Genomic DNA, 21,506 nt, shown 5'->3' on the forward strand with positions numbered 1-21,506 from the left:
TGCTTTGTTTTCTCAGTTGATTCCTTGTGACACCTGCTGAGCAGGAGGCAGGGCTGAATAGGAGCGGGGTCCCCGAACATAGCCGTGTTTGAACAGGCACAAAGGACAGATGGCAGGCAGACAGGGGACGTGTGGCGAGCAGGGTTTACCTGCTCTTTAATGTCCTCAGCTCTGTAGATGTGTGAACGCTCCAGCACGGCTCCATTAAGCTTTAATCAAAGCCTGCTCTGGCCCCTTAACATCATATTATAGCCTTAACTGTTTGTTCGGTCATGTCGCCGAACCCCACCGTCCCCAGCAGGGTAAGGTCGCCACCGCTACACGCTCTCACACCCCCCTCTGCTGCTGTCAGGCAGCAGGAGGCGTCTTCAAAGAAACGTTCGTATCTTCATCTGCGTACGGACTCTCAGAACTCAGTGTGGGACGGCCGCGGGGCGACGGGGGCAGATTGACACGGGGGACGTGCAGGGGAACCGACGCCGTGTCTCTTACTGTTACAGTAAACACAATGAGGACTGTGGGGGGACGAGGGCAGGCAGGTGGTTTCCACTGGAAACTTCAACCCTGAGTGTGTGGTCAGAGAAGTAAATGGAAAAACGACCTAAACTTCAGGAAGGAGACGTGTATACACTGTACTTGAGACTCCATTGCAGACTGAAGCATTAAACATGTTTGAGATGATACAGAAGATAATCGGAGACTGGGTTCAGAGGGAGCTTCCAAGGTCTTTGTGCTGACTTTTCCATAAAGCTGCATGAATGTGTACATTTGTTTTTGAGTGGACAATCTGGGAAGAAGATCAACAAATCAAGCTAACGCACAAACAGCTTTGACATGTTAGCAAATAATTGCACATAACAGACGCAGAACTACGTTAGCATTCATTTGGAGTTGTGTTTGTGTCCATCTCCTGAAACTAAATCCCATATTCGCTCTCTTTATAGCTCCTCAGAAAACCATCAGGCTCTTTAGCTGCTAAATGCTCCATTTTCTTAACGAGCTAGTTGCTAACTTTGCCTTCTGGTGTTAGCAGTTAACAGTTTCCTGCACCATACAATAATTGTGTTGTAAAAGCAAAACTGTTAGCTAAAAGAGGCTAACAGCTGGCCACGTCACAGTGAGGGTCCCCTTTCACATTCACTAATGTAAAAAATATTAATCAGTCAAGCTGTAACATTACATTTTTAGCAGCGCTGCAACTGAGTCATAGCATTTAGCTTAGCTTAAGAGCCTATAACCTATTCTGTCCTGTCCTGGAAAGAACAGAACAGAAATGATCAAAAACAAAGTTGTTTCCATTTGAGTTTATTGATTCCAGTTGATCTGTAGACACCACCCAGAAATATGTGTTCACTGTCAACAAAATTTAAGTAAGACTGCAGTTGCAAATTCCAGGTGTCGCTAGTAAATGAAAATTAAGTTTAAAACCTTGAAGCTCTGTTTTGAATATTCAAGAAATCTGTGTCTTTGAGGTTTTTTTGTCCCAACAAACGTTTGCAACTTCAAATACTTACATGTAATTAAACTAGTTGATAAATCATGGTTAATTTTCATAGCTACAGAGCCTGGGATTTCTGCCACGATCCTCTTGATGTTTGTGCCGATATTCAAAGCTCACAATATGAACTTTACAACTTTGAAATTCTGACAGTGAAATGTTTCCGTGCATGTGACATAAACAGCATCATGAGAAAGTAGAGCCATCTCTTGCTCCCCTCCATGAAAGCTTCATTCAAATGTAAAGCTGTCATTTGTACCATAATGCCATCACGATGCCAGATACAAACAGTGACAAAGCCAACAATTTAAAATGTGGCTAAATAAGCAATGAGTGTTATTTTTGTCAGACGACAGAAACAGCAACTACTCAGGCTCCGTTAGAAACCAGGCTAACACACGTTTAACTGGGTATTAATTAACAATTAACATCAACAACAGAGAAGTTTAAGTGCAGGTCTCTTGTTTTTCACCAACACTGACTCGACAACTGATGCAGTTAATTTTTCATCAAATTACAATGACGTAACATGAAAATTCCTGTTGTGGCAAATGGAAATGTACCAGCTGCATTTGTGTGCGTGGACGTGTTTGTACATGCATGACAGTGTGTAACCTTCATGTGAGTTTTTCTGTGTGTGTGTGTGTGTGTGTGTGTGTGCGCAGACCATCGGGCTAATCTGTGGTTTGTTTAGCCAGAGCTGAGGCCCTGTTGGTGATGTAGTGGTGGGTGTGTTTGAAGAGCAGGGTCTTCACTCCTGCCGCTTAAACAGCAAGCTTTCATTTAAGGCTCCATCGAGTTGCATTTCATGAAAAATAAACACTCGGCCCAGCGGCTGTGGTTTTTGTGCCTGGCAGCTCGCTGCAGAGACAGAGTACGATTTCTTTGCTCGATTGGCTGTGCTCAGTAAGGCGGATTCAGCATCCTTACACAACTGCACAAAATAGCAGCCAGTTGAAAGTAAAACTCCCTGCAGAGTGGATATGATGGCAGAGCATTGAAAACACTGAAGGAAACTGAATACAACACAGATCTAACTACTAGTTTTTTTCTTTTCTCTCATAACAATATAAAAATATTTTTGCCACAGTACTACCATGTATGGAAAAGAAAAAAATACCAAAAACCCACTTTTGTTTTGTCAAATTCTTCTGAAGAAAAATAAATATGTTGTCATCTTATCTGATTTACATGGACAAACAACACCCGGTGACACATTACAATAGAAAAAACATACTTCTTGTGAGTGGAGTTCATTTCAGGGCCTTGGAGAGAGCTCCCGGCCTGACTGGCAGCTGTCCACGCTCGTAGCTGGAACGCAGAGTGCGTCCCTGGGGTCAGAAGTGATCAGGGACCGTGGGACGATGGGTGTTTTGGATTAAGACTCAGGGGCGCGGGGTCACGAGGGCTTTCTAGCCCTGCGAGGTGACATGGGGGTGGAGTCCCGCTGTGAGCGCTTGTTGTTCCCACTGTACAGGGAGGAGATGGAGGCATGGGTGGGGGCCTGATGTTGTGGCAGAGTGCGGCGAGGATACAGGGGCCCCCCCCTGAGCAGCACGACGTCCCGCACGGCGCCACGGAAAGGCTTACTAACGAAGCAGTAGAGGAAGAAGTTGACAGCGGTGTTGAGCATGGCCAGCATGTTGGACAGGTCGTAGGCCAGGTGGACCCGCCAGTCCCTGTGAACTGAGGACACATACAGGTGGTAGATGACCACCACAGTCCTGGGGGCCCACAGCACAGAGAACACAGAGGTGATGGCCAGCAGCATGGCCGTGGTTTTCCCAAGTCGCCGTGGAGGCGCCGACTTCGGCCCGCGCTCCTCCTGACACCGCTGCTGCGTCTGCCTCACCCTCAGCGTCAGGATTATCAATGAGTTCAGCACCAAGAAGATGCTGCAGGGCAGGAAGTAGATGATGGTCACATGGGTCCATATAAGGACGGTGTCCACCGCCGTGGGCGGGTGGCTGTTCCGCCACATGTCCGACCACCAGAAGAAAGGCACGCCTGATGCAAGCGACAGCGTCAGGACCAACCCGATGATCTTCCTGGCTCGTGCTGGGTAGCTGATCTGGCGGTGGAGCAGGGGGTGGCACAGCGCCACATAGCGGTCCACGGTGAGGGGTACAGTGGACCAGATGGAGGCGTGGTTGGCGGCGAACTCGGCAGCGCTGACGGAGTGCAGCAGGAGCGCGGGGACGTCGCGGTGAAAAACCGCAGTCTCCAACAGGAAGCCGACGAAGATGATGAAGAGCTGGGAGAGAATGTCTGAGCCCGTCACTGCCAGGAGGTAGTAGTACAGAGCCTTCTTGGTGCGGGACGCCAGTCTGGACAAGGCCACCGCCGTGAGGATGTTCACTGAAACAAACAGGACGATCGAATAAGGTGTTAACACCATGATGTTGAACTGCATGAAAACATCTGGGGAGTAAAAGAGACTGAGAAAATGTTCTCAGGGTTAAACTGTGACAGATCTGGTCTTTAGTCTGATGCTCTGACCTTGGATAACCTTCGGTCATGTGAGAGGAAACAGGTTGATGCTTGGTTTAAATATGAGGCTTAACTGTGACTTAATCACGTCAAATACAATTAATTCAAAGTCAAACAACAAGTAATTACTACTCTGCTAAGCTAGGCTACGTAGCTTTAGCAGGAGTCTGTTACTTCTGCCGCTGCCTTATTTATGTGGCATAACAACTTGATTTTAATTAATTAGCAAAACACCAGTTAATCAAAATTGATATTTTCAAACCCGCAGTGCAGTGACTGCAGTTTGGCTTGTTTTCATTGACGATTCTGCTCATGTTGTCTTCAGTAAACAGTGGATGAAGTAATCCTATGTTTTAAAGGCTGAGGTGTAAAAACGCTGCAAACCATTGATTTGTCTCCACGCTGCTAATACTGTATCTGCGCTCTACTATTTACAGTATCTGCTCCTGTGTTTTTCTTTCTTATCAACAGCGGGGTATTTCCACCACCAGTCTTAAGACTCCTTCAGTCATACAGATGTTGACTCTGGCCCTCTGGCCTTTTTCATTTCCCTTTGGGGACAATTACGTGCTGTGACCCAGAGGTCATCTGGATGCTCTGCTGACACGTCCGCTTGTTTTGCACACCGCTGTGTGTAAATCCCTGCTGGATCAATAACAATTCGCCGCCATCGACTTGTAGACGAGGCACAGTAATGAGAACAATAGTGCTGTGAAGACTTTTCATCAAAGTGACAGTTATTTCCTCTCTCAGGATTATTGAGGTGATAGATTTGGATGCAGAGCGATCTCAGAGACAGTTGGATGGATGGATGGATAAATACTAATAAACCCAAACAAATTGATTATTAGATGATTAAATTATCATAACCTGTGAAAGGAGCTATCAGCTCTTGGTTCTGTGCTGCAGCAGTATATTATCTCACAGGTCCATTAGAGCTCCAGTATTGTACCTCTAACTCACTTGAGTATTGATTTCTTCTGTCGTGTGCAGTTCCCACTTTTGTTATAAATAGATTTCAGAGATTTAAAGAGTGCTCTGCTTTCACATTGACTGTGGGTCACTGCAAATGCATCTAATGAAATGATGCGTGGCAGCTCATTTTCTGGCCTTTGTGGGGCAGTTCATCTCATTTACAAAAGAATATATTTTATGTCTTATCATTTATCTAGTTTTTAGATTTCTACCATTGTTACCACAGCAAAAGTTTGGGTCAGCTGATAATTGAGCGACATGATGTCAGGACAGCGTACCGGGTACTCCGACGCAGAGCAGAATGCTGTAGTAGATGACGGGGATGAAGCCCAGCACACATTTGGACTTCTGCAGCTCCTCGGGTTTCAGGCCCAGCTCCTGGTGGCCGGACGCTGTCACATTGGGCCAGTCGATCATGACCTTGGCGCTTCCCCTGGAGAATATGGTGGAGAAAGAGTCATGTTTTCAGCTGAGAAAGGAAATCTGATGACTTTGTTTGACTGAAAAGATGAGTCTGCTGATGTTTTATACTTTTCTTATTGTCAACAAATCCCATGAAAATTCCATATTCACATCCTGATAAATCTTATTCCTCTGAGCCAAAGAGCAACACTGTTGTTCGAGAACCATTAAAACACAGCACTGAGCCAGACTGTTGCTCTGGGTGACATGTTCCTTCATCACCATGAACACACACACTGTAGTTTATCCCACACACACCATCCTGCTGTCCCAAATACTCACTGCAGCACCAAATGTGGATTCATCCGCCCAGGAAAATAGTCCCCAACATGTGCACTATTTCCTCCTGTTTGAATAACATTGGTAATAAACTACTGTGACCAGCTGCTTTAGGAAATGAATGAGCCTTTTTTAGTGGGGGATGAAAGTATTATGAGATGGTTTTGTAGGAAAACTGCTGTGTTATGGTTTGGTTTTAACAGACACCTTTTTTAAGACTTGAAATTAAATTAAAATAGTGCATAGAGTAAATATATTTTATTTTAACTGCTTTCACTTGAAAGGAATCAAATCTTAAAAAAATGAAAAACACAAACATTTTTCAACTGAAAAATGAAATTCTTTTTGTTGCGTTTGCAATTGGACTGCAACCGCTTATTATCAATCAATCTGCCAATAATTTTCTTGATTAGTCATTTGATTGATAACACATCAAGGACAGGTGAAAAATCCCTTTTGAACCCTCGAAAAAGAAAAGAAAAAGCTGAAATCAGAGGATGTTTGATTGAAAAATGATTCATCAATTAATTGATTACCAAAATAGTTGTTGATTATTTTTTTGTACACCTGGTACACACGTCTTTAAATGAGGTTTCATTTGCATAAATAAAATTAGAAGTACATAATAATTTTTTTATTTTTACAAATAATCTGGTTTATGTAGCTGAGGTCAGGAAGGAAACTACTATTGTATCAGTGACGCAGGTCCTGGCTGATACATATGAATCAGTTAAAGTCAGATATGATGATATCAGGTTTCAACAAATGATCATTTGCAGATGATGATGTATTTTACATCAGAGTAATGTCGGCTAAATGATGTTTGCTCAGCCAAACTGCTGTTGACCGGAAACAACCAATGGAAACAAAAAGTGGGTAAATCTGAGTTTGGACTCAGTCGATTAAACTTCAGGTCGACAACAACAGATGGGCCGACAGCGATGACCCCGTCACCCTCCACCCCCCCTGCATCATTATCACCTTGTCTCCCTATCTAACCTTTTCACCTGCGTGCCATCCATCCTGTTTTTCTCCGTCTGCCTCTGCTCCGCCTGCTCTCCTAATTTGCTTCACTCATCCATGAAGCCATATTTGGCCTGTGTTATCTCCCAAGCTTTCAGTCACAAACCATTTGGAGATGCTCGGCCAACATAAACATCATCATGAAGCCACAATCGCCCCATCGGTGAAACGGCCTCGCGTTGTGAGCGAGGCAATCACTACCACTAACAGTTTGTCATATTTAATTACCAACATTGTAAAAGCTATTTCTGTGCCAAAATCCTGCGTGTGCATTATATGACTGGCACATTTTACGACCTGTAGCAGGAATGTGATCATAAAATAGAGGCACATCAAATATCTTAGTGCTCAGCTCAGAAACATTAAACTAGAAAGCGAGAACTGAAAAGCAATAATGAAACTCAATGTGTCATTCAGAATGTAGGACAGAGAGGGAGAGGTGTGTATGATGAAAACTGTCTCATGCATCTTGGTGGCCGTACATTCGATTCCTCAGATCTAAAAAAATGTTTTGTTTTTTTTTGCCTTCCACATCTTGAGTTTTATGAGAGACAGAGACGTTAAAGAGGATCCCTGCCTGACAGTGAGACGATGGATTGTGGTCGTCGTGGACAGAGTTGGCAGACAGGAGCGGGAGATTTGTCACTGCAGATGAACACATTTGATTCACAACTTCTAAAATTGGCTCCTTGATTGACGTCACGAGTCAAAGGCAACTCAAGGTCTCTGAACGCTCTGTTACCTGCATTTCATTTTGTCTTCAGTCTTAAAATACTTTGAATATTTTGTTCATTTTAATTGTTTTGTCTGACATGTATATTGTATTGTACATTTTATTCTGATATAGTAAAAAACTGTTAATTAAAAGTTTTTTTCCAAAGCAGAAAAATCATCCATTTATGTTCTGGAGCTTTTGATCATATTATTTCATGATAATCTTCTTCAGCAGATGGAATCTTCCCAGTTCTCATTAAATTGTAGGCGCTCAATATTCCAGTTTTCTGAGTAATTTAAGAACCTTTTGTTCATGTTGACTTAAAATTTGAGCTTAATATTTTGTTCCTGACCATGGAAACAGCAGCTGAGGGAAATAAAGATTTTATGGTTAAATTTTAAGCCAACGAGTACAAAAAAATCCTTTAAATGCTCAGAAAGAATAGAACTTTGAACGGCATTTCCGAGACAACTGGACATCAATCAAAAGCTCCAGAGTGGCTACTGAATGGATATTTATTAAGATTATTTTTGTCGTCTGCCATCTCCAAAGTCAGGAATTACAAGTAAAATGGTATTTTACATATTAAAAAAAAAAGAAAGCATCTCTTTATGTTTATGTGTTGTAGTCTGTCAAACGCCTGCAGACTGCATGTTGGTATTAATTGACAGAATATGTCTCTGGAATTGTTTGCTCACCATCGGCTGTATTTTTCTATGTGTTGTGATAAGAGGTTTTTTATTGCTCCCAGGGTTTTGGCACAAAGACTTGAATCCAGGCTGTAAATTAAAGGACCCGTCCTGAGGAAATGCGTTTGCTGAATGATGTGATTCCGCTGCTCATTGGTCGCTTCATTTATCAACAAAAACATTCTCATATTTCACTCTTTGTTATGTAACTGCGTCCCTTGTGCTGAGATAGGATGTCCTATTCAGTATTAATAGGGGCTCAACTCCCATAGGATCTACTGTACAATCATCCTTACAGTGTGTGACCTCAGAGGAGAACACACCTCTTTCCCTCTGGTTTCTACAGCACTGCATGAACTGCATGATGTGATAAACCTCCATCAATTATAGATGGTTTGGTCTGTGGATTGTCAGACAAGAGTGAGAAATAACTTTCAAAAGAGCAAAACACAAATATAATTAGTTCAAAAAAAAAATCAGTGGGATTTTAAGTAGATTTGTTGAAATTAGGGTTAGGGTTAGAGTTAAACATCAAACTTCATTCCTTTACTCACAGATCCCCATCTCCAGAGGTGGAAAACAGCCCTTTTGTTTTGCTTCTATTTTTATCTACCAAAGTTAGCATGCTAACCAGCTAGCATCAGCCCAGTCATATCATCACTTTCAGATACTGAGTCACTGTCACGTCCAATCTTGTCCTGAAGAAATAGCTGCTCAGGACACATTATAACCTGTCGTCCTGTAAAGGCAACAATGGCTGAAGCTCTCTGCAAGACTGGTAAGTAAACACATAGTTCCTTTATTGATTATCACTTCAAACATTTTATTGATTATCATAACTCTTCCTGTTTTATTTTGTGGAATCTGTTCATTAACAACTGCTCAAAGTGCCACTGCAGCAATTCCACACATCCAGATAAAACGGGACCTTGCAGTTAATCTGAAGCATCAGTGCTGCAGAAACTTAAATAGAAAACAAGGCAACGTTGCTGATGGAGACCTGCAAGGGCAACTTTGTCTCATCTGCTACGACACCTGATCCGTTTCCTCCTGAGCCTCGTCTCAGGACCAGCAGTGAGAAAGATGATCATTATGAATGAGAAGGTTGTGAGGTTGCCAGCAGAACACAGCACCAGGGACCAGTATCTACAATCAATATCCCAGCAGCCACTTCTTCCTTTTTAATCCTTAGGGCAGCAAATGAAATCTTGAAGCTCAGAGAGCTTTTTCTCCCCTCACTCTTTATTCTGTGGGAAATTTCCTGTGAAGACTAATCGTCACATTCGGTCCCTCGGGTGCTGCAGATTCTGGAGGTGGAAACGGAGCTGTTCTCACTTCAGAGGTGTTTTATTAATCCACTCTCAGATAATTACAGTCTGTCCACACTGGGGAAATGAAACTTATTGACATGGAAACAGAGACGGATGATCATACTGCTCCCGCCAAGTGTCAGCAGACAGTATCCTCTGTGGAATCCGCCCTACAGCTGAGCGACTACAGTCTGTGAGGATCAGAGGCCGAGGCATGTTTCTGATTAAGACTCTGCTCTGGACCCTCTTCCCAGGGTTGACATGCAGCTGGAGGCTAGAGGACTTGGCTCTGCAGGGGTCTCAGTGCCCAGGAAGCTGAACTGAACTGTATCTGTGCTCCACTGAGTCCTCTTAATTATTCATGAAGAGACGGAGCACCTGAAACAACAGTGCTGGGAGATAAAGGGTGCTGCCAGCATAACTGTACAGCAAACACATCACTGTTTCTCATGAGAGCGAGGGGACGCTTTCTGGTGTCTGTGGGGAAAGTGAGAGCCTGGATGCCAGAGAACAAGTTTCTTGGAAAATAAATGGCCTGCAGGCAGCACTTCCAGAAATGTCCTCATCACGTAGATCAACAAATGTCCTGCTGTGCAAAGTTCATTCATGAGGCCGATGTCCTGACCCATGGTCAGTGTTGTTAGGAGGACAGAATCCAGAAGCGCAGTTTGGCACCAGAAATTAAAATTACAGGCTAATATAATGACAAATGTCTCCTCCTCAGAAGATTTAGGAGGTGAATACACATGAAAACACAATGTAAACACAAAGCAGATTCTATTAATATAAAAGCTCAGAGCTCAGTACAGTGTCAATTATGAAACAATTGGATGTGATAGAATCCAGACTCTCTCCCTCCCTGCTTCCTTAAATAACTTTTATAAAAGACTACCTTGCACCAACATCTGAAGTCAGTGATGTGTAACAGCGCTGATTGCACAAGGAGCAGAAACATTTCATCGTTTTACAACAGAGCAGCTCAGACACTCGCACATAAACAGCGGATGGAGAGAGTTTTCTTTGACTTTGCTCGTCCCTGTATGGTTAGTCTCACTGTCTCTTACCTTCACATCCAGTCCTCACAGCAACTCCCCACCTGGGTTACAGCCGGCCCTCTGCTCTCTGTCGCCCCCCCCCACCCCGACCCCAGAGGCTCCTACAAAGTCCCCGACATCACTGCTGGACACGCACACAGGAGATGTGGAGGAGGACAGAGAGGAGGAGAAGTGCAGTCCAGGCAGCTGGTACATCACTGCAAAGAGTGAGCAGAGGGAGGGAGAGGGGAGTGAAAATGTGGGGAGGGTGAGGGAGAGGAGAGAGAGAGAGAGAGAGCGAGAGAGAGATGTTTGGATGGAAAGAGGTGAAGAGATGAGGAAAAGAGGGCATAGAGGAATACAGGAAAACCCGATGGAAAACCACATTAAGTCTGACAGGGGATAAAAAGTGGTCGTGTCTTCGGCTGTGCTCCAGTTCCTTAATGCAGAGGATTTAAGTCTGAAGTGTGTTCAGGCTGGAAGAGTGACAAAATAAATATACACAAAGCTGTGTCCAAATGTTACTCCACACATTAGCTGTACAGCCTCCATATGTAGAAATTGTTGCAGTGTTGCACTTAGGACACAAGAGGTCTGTGTACTTGTGCGTTGTTGTCACAGATAATGATACAACTGTCAGAGCTGCAGTTTGACTGATGACTTATGCAACTTTAAAAAGTCATTTGAGCTTCATGAAGAAAATGCAAAAGGCTTTCCAACCATTTTACTCAACCGTCTGTGTGTGTGTGTGTGTGTGTGTGTGTGTGTGTGTGTGTGTGTGTGTGTGTGAGAGAATATGTGAGTATGTGCTCAAAAGAGAAAAGGCTCTGCAGCCAGGCCAGTGGCTTTGTGAGGCTGTAGGTGCAATGTGTTGAACGCTAACGTATTCACAACAACAAAATGCTAACATTCGCATGACATTAGCATGCTAATTAGACGCACGGATTACAAATTAGAATTTTGACCTGATGATGGCTCTCGATGGAAGGTCATGTTCACCAAGGTGATTATAATTCATCCTGATGGGAACGTGCACGTGAACCACATTTCATGGCAAAAACCACAAATGTCACTGTCATTGTGGCGTCACAAGCTACGTTGCTAGTATGGCTAAAAATAAGTCAGTTAACATGCAGACAAAAGAAATTAGCACTTAATGTTTGACTCTGTTGTTGATAAACTCCTTTGTCCCATTAGAAGGAGAAGAAAGAGCCACGTAACGATGAAGGGTTGACACTGAAACTGAAACTGAAAACAGGTTTTGGAAAAAAGTTTTTTTTATCATGTTTGATTTGCAGCAGTTTTACAAAGTTCCCGCATCGACATTTAGTGGTACATGCTCTGTAACAATATTCATCCAGTTTATTTATAATTAAAAATAATAAATCATGTTTTATGAACTCGTCTGATACACAAAACACAATCATTAATCAGTCACTAAAATTCATCAGTAATTGGGCCATTTTACATAAATACATAACTCAGCATTTAGCATGGAAATGGGACACGGGGTGCATCAGGTTCACTGAAGTCTCAGAGGATTCAACACACACACACACACACACACACACACACTATCAACAGGCAGGGACCAAAGAATAACGACACCCAGCAGCAGCAGCTTATTAATTTGATGTTTGTATTCATGGCAGCATTTGAAACAAACACAGGAGTGAGGAGCTGAATGGCTGTTCTGAACAAGACAAATGTGTCCTTAATGTAGCTAAACCCTTTGAGAAAACTCGTCTCACGACCGCAAATTGTTGACGATAGCAAAGCTCCAAAGCAAACAGTGCATTAAATGAGCAGATGTGAGGAACTAATTCATCCATCAGTTCACTCTGTTGACAAACCATTTGCAAAACCTGAGGCCTACGTGAGCTCGCTCTGACCCCGTCTGGCATCCGTCACCCTGCAGCTGCAGATCCGTTTGTGTGCTTATTTGACAAACAATGACCTTACACTGCCGGGGGGGGGCAGTGATGCAAATAATGAACCATGACTCATTATTGATCAGACCTATTAGACTGGAGAGTGATGATGCAGGGGGAGCAAATGTTGGGTTAAACTTAATGTTGATGATTCTGATGCAGCGCAGCGATGGTTTAAAATGTGCAGAGGCTGCCTGAGGAAGAGCACCAAGTTTTCTCCAACAGGCCCCGCCCCTTTTTTCTGAGTTATTAAGATACCCTTTAAAATGACATCAAGAGCCCATTAAAAGTCTGGTACTGTACCATTTGTTTCCTGGTTGAGGTCATGTCAGTACATTTTTATGGCTCCATCAATACAGGGTAATACTGTAATACTCTACTCTGACAGCTCTGGGTCAAACGTTCTGGACCAGGGACAAAACTATAAACGTCCATTTCTGAACCAAGTGAATAGTGAAGTGAGCAGAGATGGCAGTGTGGTCTCAGTGTTAAAGTATATTTCATCTTTCATGTTGTCCTGAAAAGTTTAAAACAAATCAAAACAAACTATGAAATGTATTGTGTGTGTCTCCAAAGCCTGATTTATTTTATTCCTCTTGGCCACAGAGCTCCAGTGTCCAAAACCTTCACCAGAGCAACAAATGTGTTTTAATCCGCCACTGAAACTAGTTCCCAACAAAAGCACTATTTTCTTCTGTTTCTGTTTTAGGAAATCACTGAGGCTCTTTAAAGGTCCTATATTTTAACTTTTATTGTGTTGATCTCCATCAAAAGATATATTTGTGGTTTTAAGAACCAAAAACCACCAGTGTAGTTTTATTTCTCCTCTCTGGGGCTCTAATAACAACAGGTCTTCACAACAGGTTTTCCAAACAACCAAATAAAAATACAGCAGATTTCAGGTAAACACTCAGAAAAAACCAAATCCTGCAAGGTTGGATTGTGGGTCCAGGTGGGCCAAGCTGAGGACAGTGACTGCTTTGTTGTGACATCACAAAGTTCCAGAAGTCCTGACGGCTGGTTTTAAGGCTCAGTGTCTGAATACAGGCTGTGTGCATTTCTCTGTGGACTGAGGCTTTGATACTTTCACAGTATTAATATAGAACCTAGACCTGCTTTATAATCCAAAAATACATGGACATCTACCTTTAGACTGGATGGAGCTTTACAAAATGAAACAAAATACTTATGTTTCACTTTAAAAGATTTATGTCATGAATTTATGAGATGTGGCTGAGAGCCAGAGAAACTCAGAGCAGGGAAGTCAGAAAGAAAACACATTGTTGGTTTTGGAGCTTTCATGGGGTTTGATGATAAAAAAAGAAAAATGAAGTACAACACCAGTCAGAGCCTTCAGATTATTGATGCTATTTACATGTTGTGAAACATTTGTGAAGCACATGTATGAAGGCTTGCATGCTCTTGTGCAGGTTAATTAAAAAACTTGGTTAAAAGTTAATCATTTTTCACCAGAAACAATTTCTGAATCTGTCAAATTATGAATCTGAAACATGGCCAGAAAACTGCAGGCGTCAGATAAATATTAACAGAAGAAAATCTCCCAAAATGGAAATAACATTACCTCAAATATGCACTGGACTTGGGTAAATGTACTTCCTGCCTCTGATTATATAACTGGGGATTTACACAAGTGGGTCATATTCAAATATATAATGACCATCTCTGTAGACGACGTATAACTCATGGATCCAATTTCACGCCTGCAGAGTCAATTGGCAACTCTAGATTTACACTCAGCCTGTACCAGCCAACATTCAGCTCATCTGCCACTAAAAGACAAACCTTCCTTTGCAGCTGGAGCTGGAGCTGGAGCTGGAGCGCTGTCTGAAGGGAGGGGAAAAAAGAGAGAGAGGAAGGGGCTAATGGAGCTGCTGCAGCGAGATAAACTGATGCTGAGGTAGGTCACCTCAGTCTGGATCTCTGCCATAACCTCAGCTCTCCAAACTGTCTCCCTGTGCAGCTCCGAGTGGCCGTAACGTGAGCAGCTCTCCAGACAAACGCTGTCACTTTATCTCCGCTCAGACACACACTCATCACCACTCTGTTTGCCAGCGAAACCTTTGAATCTTTATTTTGCTTTTTTAAAGTGTAAACTCTGCACGTCTCTTTTCTTCAGTGTGTAGATTAAGTTTGAAACATGGGTTTGTGTTTTGGTTGTATTTCCTGTATTCTTGAGCCAGAGTTCAAACCTTTTGTTGCATGAATTCACTGCTTCTAATTCACATTAAACTTTAAATCAAATGTAATAAACATCGATCAGCACCTTGCTCTCATGGCCACTGCAGCAGGTGAAATCTTAACTGATGCTTCATTTCACTCAGGCAGCAGAGATGCTCTGTTATTCACTAAATTAAGACCTGTAAAATAAAACAGACACAATCCACAGCAGGTGTGGAAAAGAAGTCACCCTCAGTGAGAACAGAGCGTCGGTCAGATTTAAACCCCGTCAGTGCACAGAGGAAGGAGAGAGGAAGCACAACTGCAAAGGATGAAGGAAAAGATCATTAACAAAACAGGTTCTGGATTATAGTCTTAACATTTTATTAAGACTTTTATAAGGTTAAGAAATAGAAAATCTTTAGTAACTTCTTGCCTGAAATAATGCAGGAAAGCTGGGAATTATCTCATTGGCTGAAGGAGATGACTCCTTGTCTTAGTTTAGAAAAGATGTTTTCCAAAAAAAAAATCACCAATGATTAAAAATCATTAAAGATAAATCACTATTTCCTCTTATGTCCATTTCATTTTCATTTTTCAATTTTTGTCATTTCGTGCTTAACAACATGGGGTGTTTTTAAAGAGAGAAAAGCTCAGAGTACAGAATCATATGTTCCAACCTGCGATGAGAAAATCTTCATTTAAATGTTGTTAATCGTTTGAATCTTGGCCACTGATGAGATGCAGCTGCTCTGCTCTCTAGTGGACGTAACCTGTAAATACAATTAGTTAAATCTTACACAGTCGACGGTTGGTCAACACTTTGGCCTTGATTGCAGCCTGTCTCTCTGGACACTATGGATGTTACAGTCATTGTGATGTTAAATTACAACAGACACATTTTCTCACTTTCCTCTGGTTGTATCTAGTCAGGCAGATCACACAGGGATTTTTTCCTCTGTAGGGAGTGGTTCCGCAGACAATGGATGACAGTAAGGTTGATGGATTATCCTGAGCTAGAAGAACATTTATTCTGAAAAGAGTTTTCAATTTCTGAAAATGTAATTGTACAAATCTGTGAACAGCAAAAATTCCATTTACTTCTGTCCATTGTACTGGAGAGGAGACCGAAATCTCAGACATATAAAAGTAAAACTGTCTGCAGGGCTAGAAACTACACAAACTACAGAAGCAAATCAGTGACTTCTGTAACTGGAGTAAACAGGAATCTTCAACAAAACAAATCCAGCTGCTGCAAACTGTGACTGTCAACGAAATGTTTTGATGTTTGTTGAGCAGAACTTTAAGAAAATAGTTTTAACTTTTTTTTTTTTAACAGACAGATAAAGATGAACCAAACATTTTTCAGACCCCAGAGTCGGTCTGGGACAGAGGAGCTCATCCTGTGGGATCACCATCGATCACCAGGCCGGAGTCGACCTCAGTGACGTGACACCACGACACTGATCACAAACATGAGCGGCACTGACGTCACGTCTGCGGCTTTGAAACCGACGACTCCTCCTGAGCAGAGCTTGACGTTCAGTTTGTGATTCTGCATCTTTTCAAACAAGTCGTCAGGATTTTTGTCAGAATCATTAAAAGAGAAATATTGATCACTGATCGTATAACTTACTCCCCCCTGATGAAACGTGCTGTGGCCTGGAGCAGTGAATAAATCGCTTGTGTTGCTGTGTCACGCACACGGGCTGAACTGGGTGAACACACTGACACACATAACCACATGTGTGAATTCTCAACTCTGGAGGCTCATTATCAAGAACAGCTGAAAGGAACCGAATAAACGCTGTGAGGAAGAGGAGGAGATTGTGTCTCACTTACAGACCTGCTTACTCAGTCCAACCAGCTGTTTCTCACCCCCACACCACACCCACTCCCCCAGTCCACAGCTGTCTGAGGGTCTCCGCGGCCTCCTCACCCAATCAATGTCATGCAGCGGGCGTTGATACCCAAGGATAGGAAAGTCAGAATCAAAGTGGTAGCCATGGAAACAACCCAGGCCTGTTTCCACCCACCAATCGATGAAGTTCTGTGAGTACGAAGCGAATGTGTGTGTGGAGAGGAGAAATCCCCCCGTCCCACATTCAGACACAGACACCTTTGTCCTCCACAGCGGAGCAGACAGACGCAGGAATCCAGACGCGGTGAGGACACTGAGGAAAGATGGTGAGCCACGCTGTTCAGATGCATGCTGGGATGCTGCTGCTGGCCCTCTGTCTTCAGGTGGGGGCAGCTGCTGCAGGTAAGTTCAGCTGCATCAGACATCCCTGTGCAGGATCATCTGATCCACCTGTTTTTACACCAGAGGAAAACTGAAAATGAGCATGAGTGATGATAGTAATTATGGAGGGATTTGTCTTCATGGACATAAATGCATCACTTACTTTAGCTCAGTTTAGTTGTGTATTTAAAGGTCTGGTTCATGCAAATTTAAAAAATGAACATTTTTTTCAGAACTTTTTACCAAAGAAACAGAAAGGGGGAAGGAGGGCCGCTGATTTTTTATCAGCCTGGATTTATATTTTCTTTCAACCTTCCCAATGTCCTGCAAGGTTGTAGCTTTAAAGGCTCCAGGTTATTAAATATCCATTATATCATCAAAATGTCAACTTTAAAAAGATAGAGTGACTGAAATATTCACAGAGGTCACTTCTAATGTGGAATCAGCAGCTTTAATGTTGTTACATTAAAATATTAAGGTTCAAATTGGGCTGAAGGTCCACTTGGCTGTTTAATTACTATGACAAATTTCGGGAGGAGGATATTGTAATGTTCTTCAAAGTCCAAAGAAAATATTTAACGAGGTCCTTATTCCACGGAGAAACCTCTAACTTTAGCTCATCTCACGTTTGACATGTAAAAGCTAAAAGCTGTTTAGTGTGATGGAGTTTTAAAATGTTGAAATGTTTTTTTCATTCTCAGATTCTCCATCGTCTTTCTGTCTTCATCTTTTTGTAGTCAATCACTTCTTTAACGTCTCTCTGCCTGACCACACTAACTGTGCAATCAGTTGCCAGTTTATTAGGAACACCTACAGTCCTCTCTCCTCTCTTCATGGTGGTTATAAAGTTTTGTGATCTTTTTGCAGGGTTCAGTTTGTGGTGCTGCTGGTTTGCGTTTCATTAGCCTGACAGGTGTTTCTGTTCATTTATACCACAGTGACCATAAAGTTAAATCAGTGTCAACTAAAGCTGAACATCCTAACGTTCCTCAATGTGGATTTATCATTATTTGACTATATGTGAACAGACTGAACCACAACCTGTGTCTTCAGTCCAGACTGTGAGCTAAGTTCTGTTTTTATCAGGGGGGAGAGGAAGTGCCACATTTTTATCAAGGCTGAGAAAGAGGAACTACATCCTATATGATAATATGAATCAAAGCCCACGGCAGTTACAGTTACAGTTGCAGTACATCCTGCTGGGTGGAGGAGGGGGTCGGTGGGGGTGGTGTGCTACAACCGCCTCAGCTGAGACAAAGCTTTAATTAAACGTGACCCACAATCCCTCATTATCCAGACGAGCCGTGCAGCTGGACTGATCAATGGCATGGATCTGGGTGACACTGGCCCACTATTTGTCCTAATAAATAACTGACATGCAACTTCTGCACGACCCTCCAAGAAACTCAGCTGTTTCATGTTTGATGCTCACTTTGTTTTTAATGGATTTTTTTTCTATGCAATTTAATGTAAAGTCATTTAAGCTGTGTTTTAGGTGTCTAATCAGTTTCCAAACCTTTTCTCCTCCACCAGGCGTGCTGAAAGTTGACGGTGCCCAGGATGGAGGTGGCAGCAGCAGGGACACCATCAGCCACTCCCTGGCCCTGGTGCAGCGTCTGGAGGCCCTGCTGGTTCAGGGGAACGGCAGTGACGTGTCGCTGCGGGTGGAGACGCCCAGCGCGGACGAGGTGAAGACGATCCAGGCCCACGCCCTGGTGCTCTCCCTGCAGAGCCCCGTGTTCGAGGAGATGCTGCTGAGCCGCAACGGCAGCATGCTGGTCCTGAAAGAGAGCTCCGACTGCGCCGCTGTGTTCGACAGGTTCATCAGGTGAGACGGTGGATGAGGGAGAGGTCATGTGCCCTTGTACCTGTCCAGCAGCAAACAGCAGAGAGGTGGTGGAGCATTGAGAAACTAAAGATATTTTTTCAGGACCTGGTAGAGACAAAAACTGAACAAAAGCAAGTAAATGCTGGACTTGTCTTCATCAGGTGGACACAGACACCTGTCTACTGGGATTACAGCGTCATCCTGTGTCTGCTGGGTGAACAGGCAACTTCCTGCTCACATGTGGGCCATAATAACTGAGAAGATCATGTATGTTAGGGTTTTTCAACTTGTTGTTCTGCCCCCAAGTGGCCAAAAAATTAATTACTGCAGCTTTAAAATAGTGGGTCAAATATAATCAGGGACAGTGTTTCAGGCTTGATGCTCAATATGTGTATTTATGTTGTGTATGTGTATTTACAGGAGGTAAGTTCAACAGCTACATGTTCAGATGCTTCTACCTTCAGCCTCCTCTGCCTCTCTCTGTGCAGGTATCTGTATTGTGGAGAGATTTCTCTGCATCTGGATCAGGCCACACCTTTACACAAGCTGGCCACGAAGTACCAGGTGCTGGGTCTCCAGCAGGGCATCACCCAGTACATGACCCAGAATCTGGCCCGGGACTCCCCCTCGGGCCACGTGGCGGGCTGGTACGAGTACGCCCTGCAGGCCGGGGACGTGACCCTGAGGGACAGCTGCCTTCAGTACCTGGCCTGGAACCTGTCCTCCGTGCTGCAGAGCAGAGAGTGGGTGACCATCAGCAGCCAGCTGCTCATGTCCCTGCTGCAGCGCTCAGACCTCGTCCTGCAGAGCGAGGTGGAGCTGTTCGCAGCACTGGAGGCCTGGATTATTCAGAATGAGCCGGACGGTTTGACAGCAGAGAACGCCCTGAGGGCTGTGCGCTACGCCATGATGCCTCCACGAGAGCTCTTCCGCCTGCAGACCCAGTCCTCAGTCCTGGCTCGCTATCAGGAGTCAGTGCGCGACCTGCTCTACATGTCCTACCAGTTTCATTCAGCCTCGCCGCTGCACATGGCCAAGTACTTTGATGTAAACTGCAGCCTCTTTACGCCCAGGAACTACCTGTCCCCACTGTGGGGGTCGCCCTGGATCATCAACAACCCCACGCGTGACGACCGCAGCACCAGCTTCCAGACCCAGCTGGGGCCCAGCGGCCACGACGCCAGCAAGCGGGTGACATGGAACGCCTTGTTCTCACCTCGCTGGTTACCCCTCAGCATGAGGCCGATGTACACGGAGACAGGCGCCATGCAGCCGACACGAGTGGAGGGAGGGCGCCCTCGCATCATCATCACCCCGGCCACCTCCAGCGCTGATTTTGCTGGGGTGAACTTCCAGAAGACAGTGCTGGTGATGGCTGAGCAGCAGGGGAAGGTGGTGGTCAAACATGTCTACAACTTCCACCAGAGCACGGAGGAAAACGGTGATTTCTTAGCTGAGGCCGACCTGTACCGCCGGACGTCTGAGTACCTCACCGACAGCTCCCTCTTCCTCCACATTGTGGTGAAGCCACTGTACCAGACCCTCATAACCAGCAAGAACTGACCCCCCCACCCTCCTCTCAGTGTGACCACCTTACCTCACCCCACACAGTCCCACCCTCTGAAGCGACATCATATCACATCATGGGGACACTGATCTGGATCCTCCTCGTGTGTGATGTTCGGATAATTTTCTCATACAACTGCTGTTTTCATTGGGCAACTAACAGACCAGCATCTGAGGGCGTCTCGTAAATCACACTGGGTGTGCGTCACGTGTCTCTTGCGGGATAAGGCTGGTGATGTCTGCTGAACAAACCAAAACCAATAACAAGTGCATCCTACTCAAGAGTATCATGTGTGTATCAGACCCTAATCGATCTTATTCCTCTGAGCCACAGCGCTCCGTCGTTTCCTGAAACCATTAAACACACATCAGTGAGACACACTGTTGCTGTGGGCGACATATTCCTCCATCACCATCAACACACACTGTAGTTTATTATGACTCAGCCCCACACACACCATCCTGCTGCTGTAAATACTCAGCATCAAACGTGGATTCATCCGCCACTGAAAGTAGTCCCGAGCAAATGCACTATTTCCTCAGGTTTCAGTGATGTTTTCTAAAAGCTACAGTGCCCGGCTGCTTTAGGAAACTACAGAGCTATATTTGAAAGTGAAACTATGTATTTCTGAGCTGTTTATAAATATTCAGAAAGTTTTGCATCGTTGGTTTTGGTCTTTTCATGGGATTTACTGCCAAAAAGATAAATAGAGAATATCACCAGCCTTCTCCTTCATGCTTGGTTCTGTTCCTGTCACGTTTTCTTTTTATTTAGTTGTATTTGTAGTTTTTTTTATATATTGGTGCTATTTTACCCCAGTTACAATTAAGGGGTCACAGTTGTCAATCAAAACCCAGTAAACACTGATTCGGTGTTTCGGTCAAAACCGGCCTTCATCTGGTTGTAAAGTGAACCTTCTTTAAAAAACGTCTTGGTTACAAATAACTATTGTTTCAACAGCACTTTATTATTATTAAATTATTTATTAACTATAAGTCACCACACTGTAGGACCTGCTACACACTGAAATAAAGCCGTTTAAATGTTAAAAATAGTAATAAATAACTAATTCACTTTTCGACCAAATTCATATGAACCCACAGGTTTAAATGTCCTTTGACCTGTAAATCACCACATCTTTGTTTACTGGGCTCCAAACCTTCAACCTGTTGAACTTCCGGTCTCCAACAGGCACATTTTCACTATTTACCTTTTCTTTAGTCATAATTGAATCCCCACCTATCAGCCTTCACACCACGGTAGATGTCAGAGAACCTTGTTGCTA

The 21,506-nt window shown here is 43.8% G+C and overlaps 2 protein-coding genes across 2 annotated transcripts; one reads left to right on the forward strand and one right to left on the reverse strand.

Moving 5' to 3' along the window:
• Nucleotides 1–1,289: 1,289 nt before the first annotated feature.
• Nucleotides 1,290–10,704, reverse strand: gpr142 (G protein-coupled receptor 142). The gene is made up of 3 exons (XM_071463673.1): nt 10,506–10,704; nt 5,242–5,396; nt 1,290–3,856 (listed from the first exon to the last, which is right to left on the reverse strand). The coding sequence occupies exons 2-3, from the start codon at nt 5,378–5,380 to the stop codon at nt 2,898–2,900; spliced, it is 1,098 nt and encodes a 365-aa protein (XP_071319774.1). The 5' UTR covers nt 5,381–5,396; nt 10,506–10,704; the 3' UTR covers nt 1,290–2,897.
• A 6,085-nt stretch (nt 10,705–16,789) lies between these two features.
• btbd17a (BTB (POZ) domain containing 17a) lies at nt 16,790–20,355 on the forward strand. The gene is made up of 3 exons (XM_071463676.1): nt 16,790–16,847; nt 18,360–18,654; nt 19,143–20,355. Exons 1-3 carry the CDS (start codon nt 16,790–16,792, stop codon nt 20,215–20,217), a joined length of 1,428 nt encoding a protein of 475 aa, XP_071319777.1. The 3' UTR covers nt 20,218–20,355.
• The last annotated feature ends 1,151 nt before the right edge of the window (nt 20,356–21,506 follow it).

The sequence above is a fragment of the Trachinotus anak genome, unplaced genomic scaffold (assembly GCF_046630095.1).
Source record: "Trachinotus anak isolate AG129_WGS33_773 ecotype Australia unplaced genomic scaffold, CSIRO_AGI_Tana_v1 ptg000025l, whole genome shotgun sequence".
NCBI lineage: Eukaryota > Metazoa > Chordata > Actinopteri > Carangiformes > Carangidae > Trachinotus > Trachinotus anak.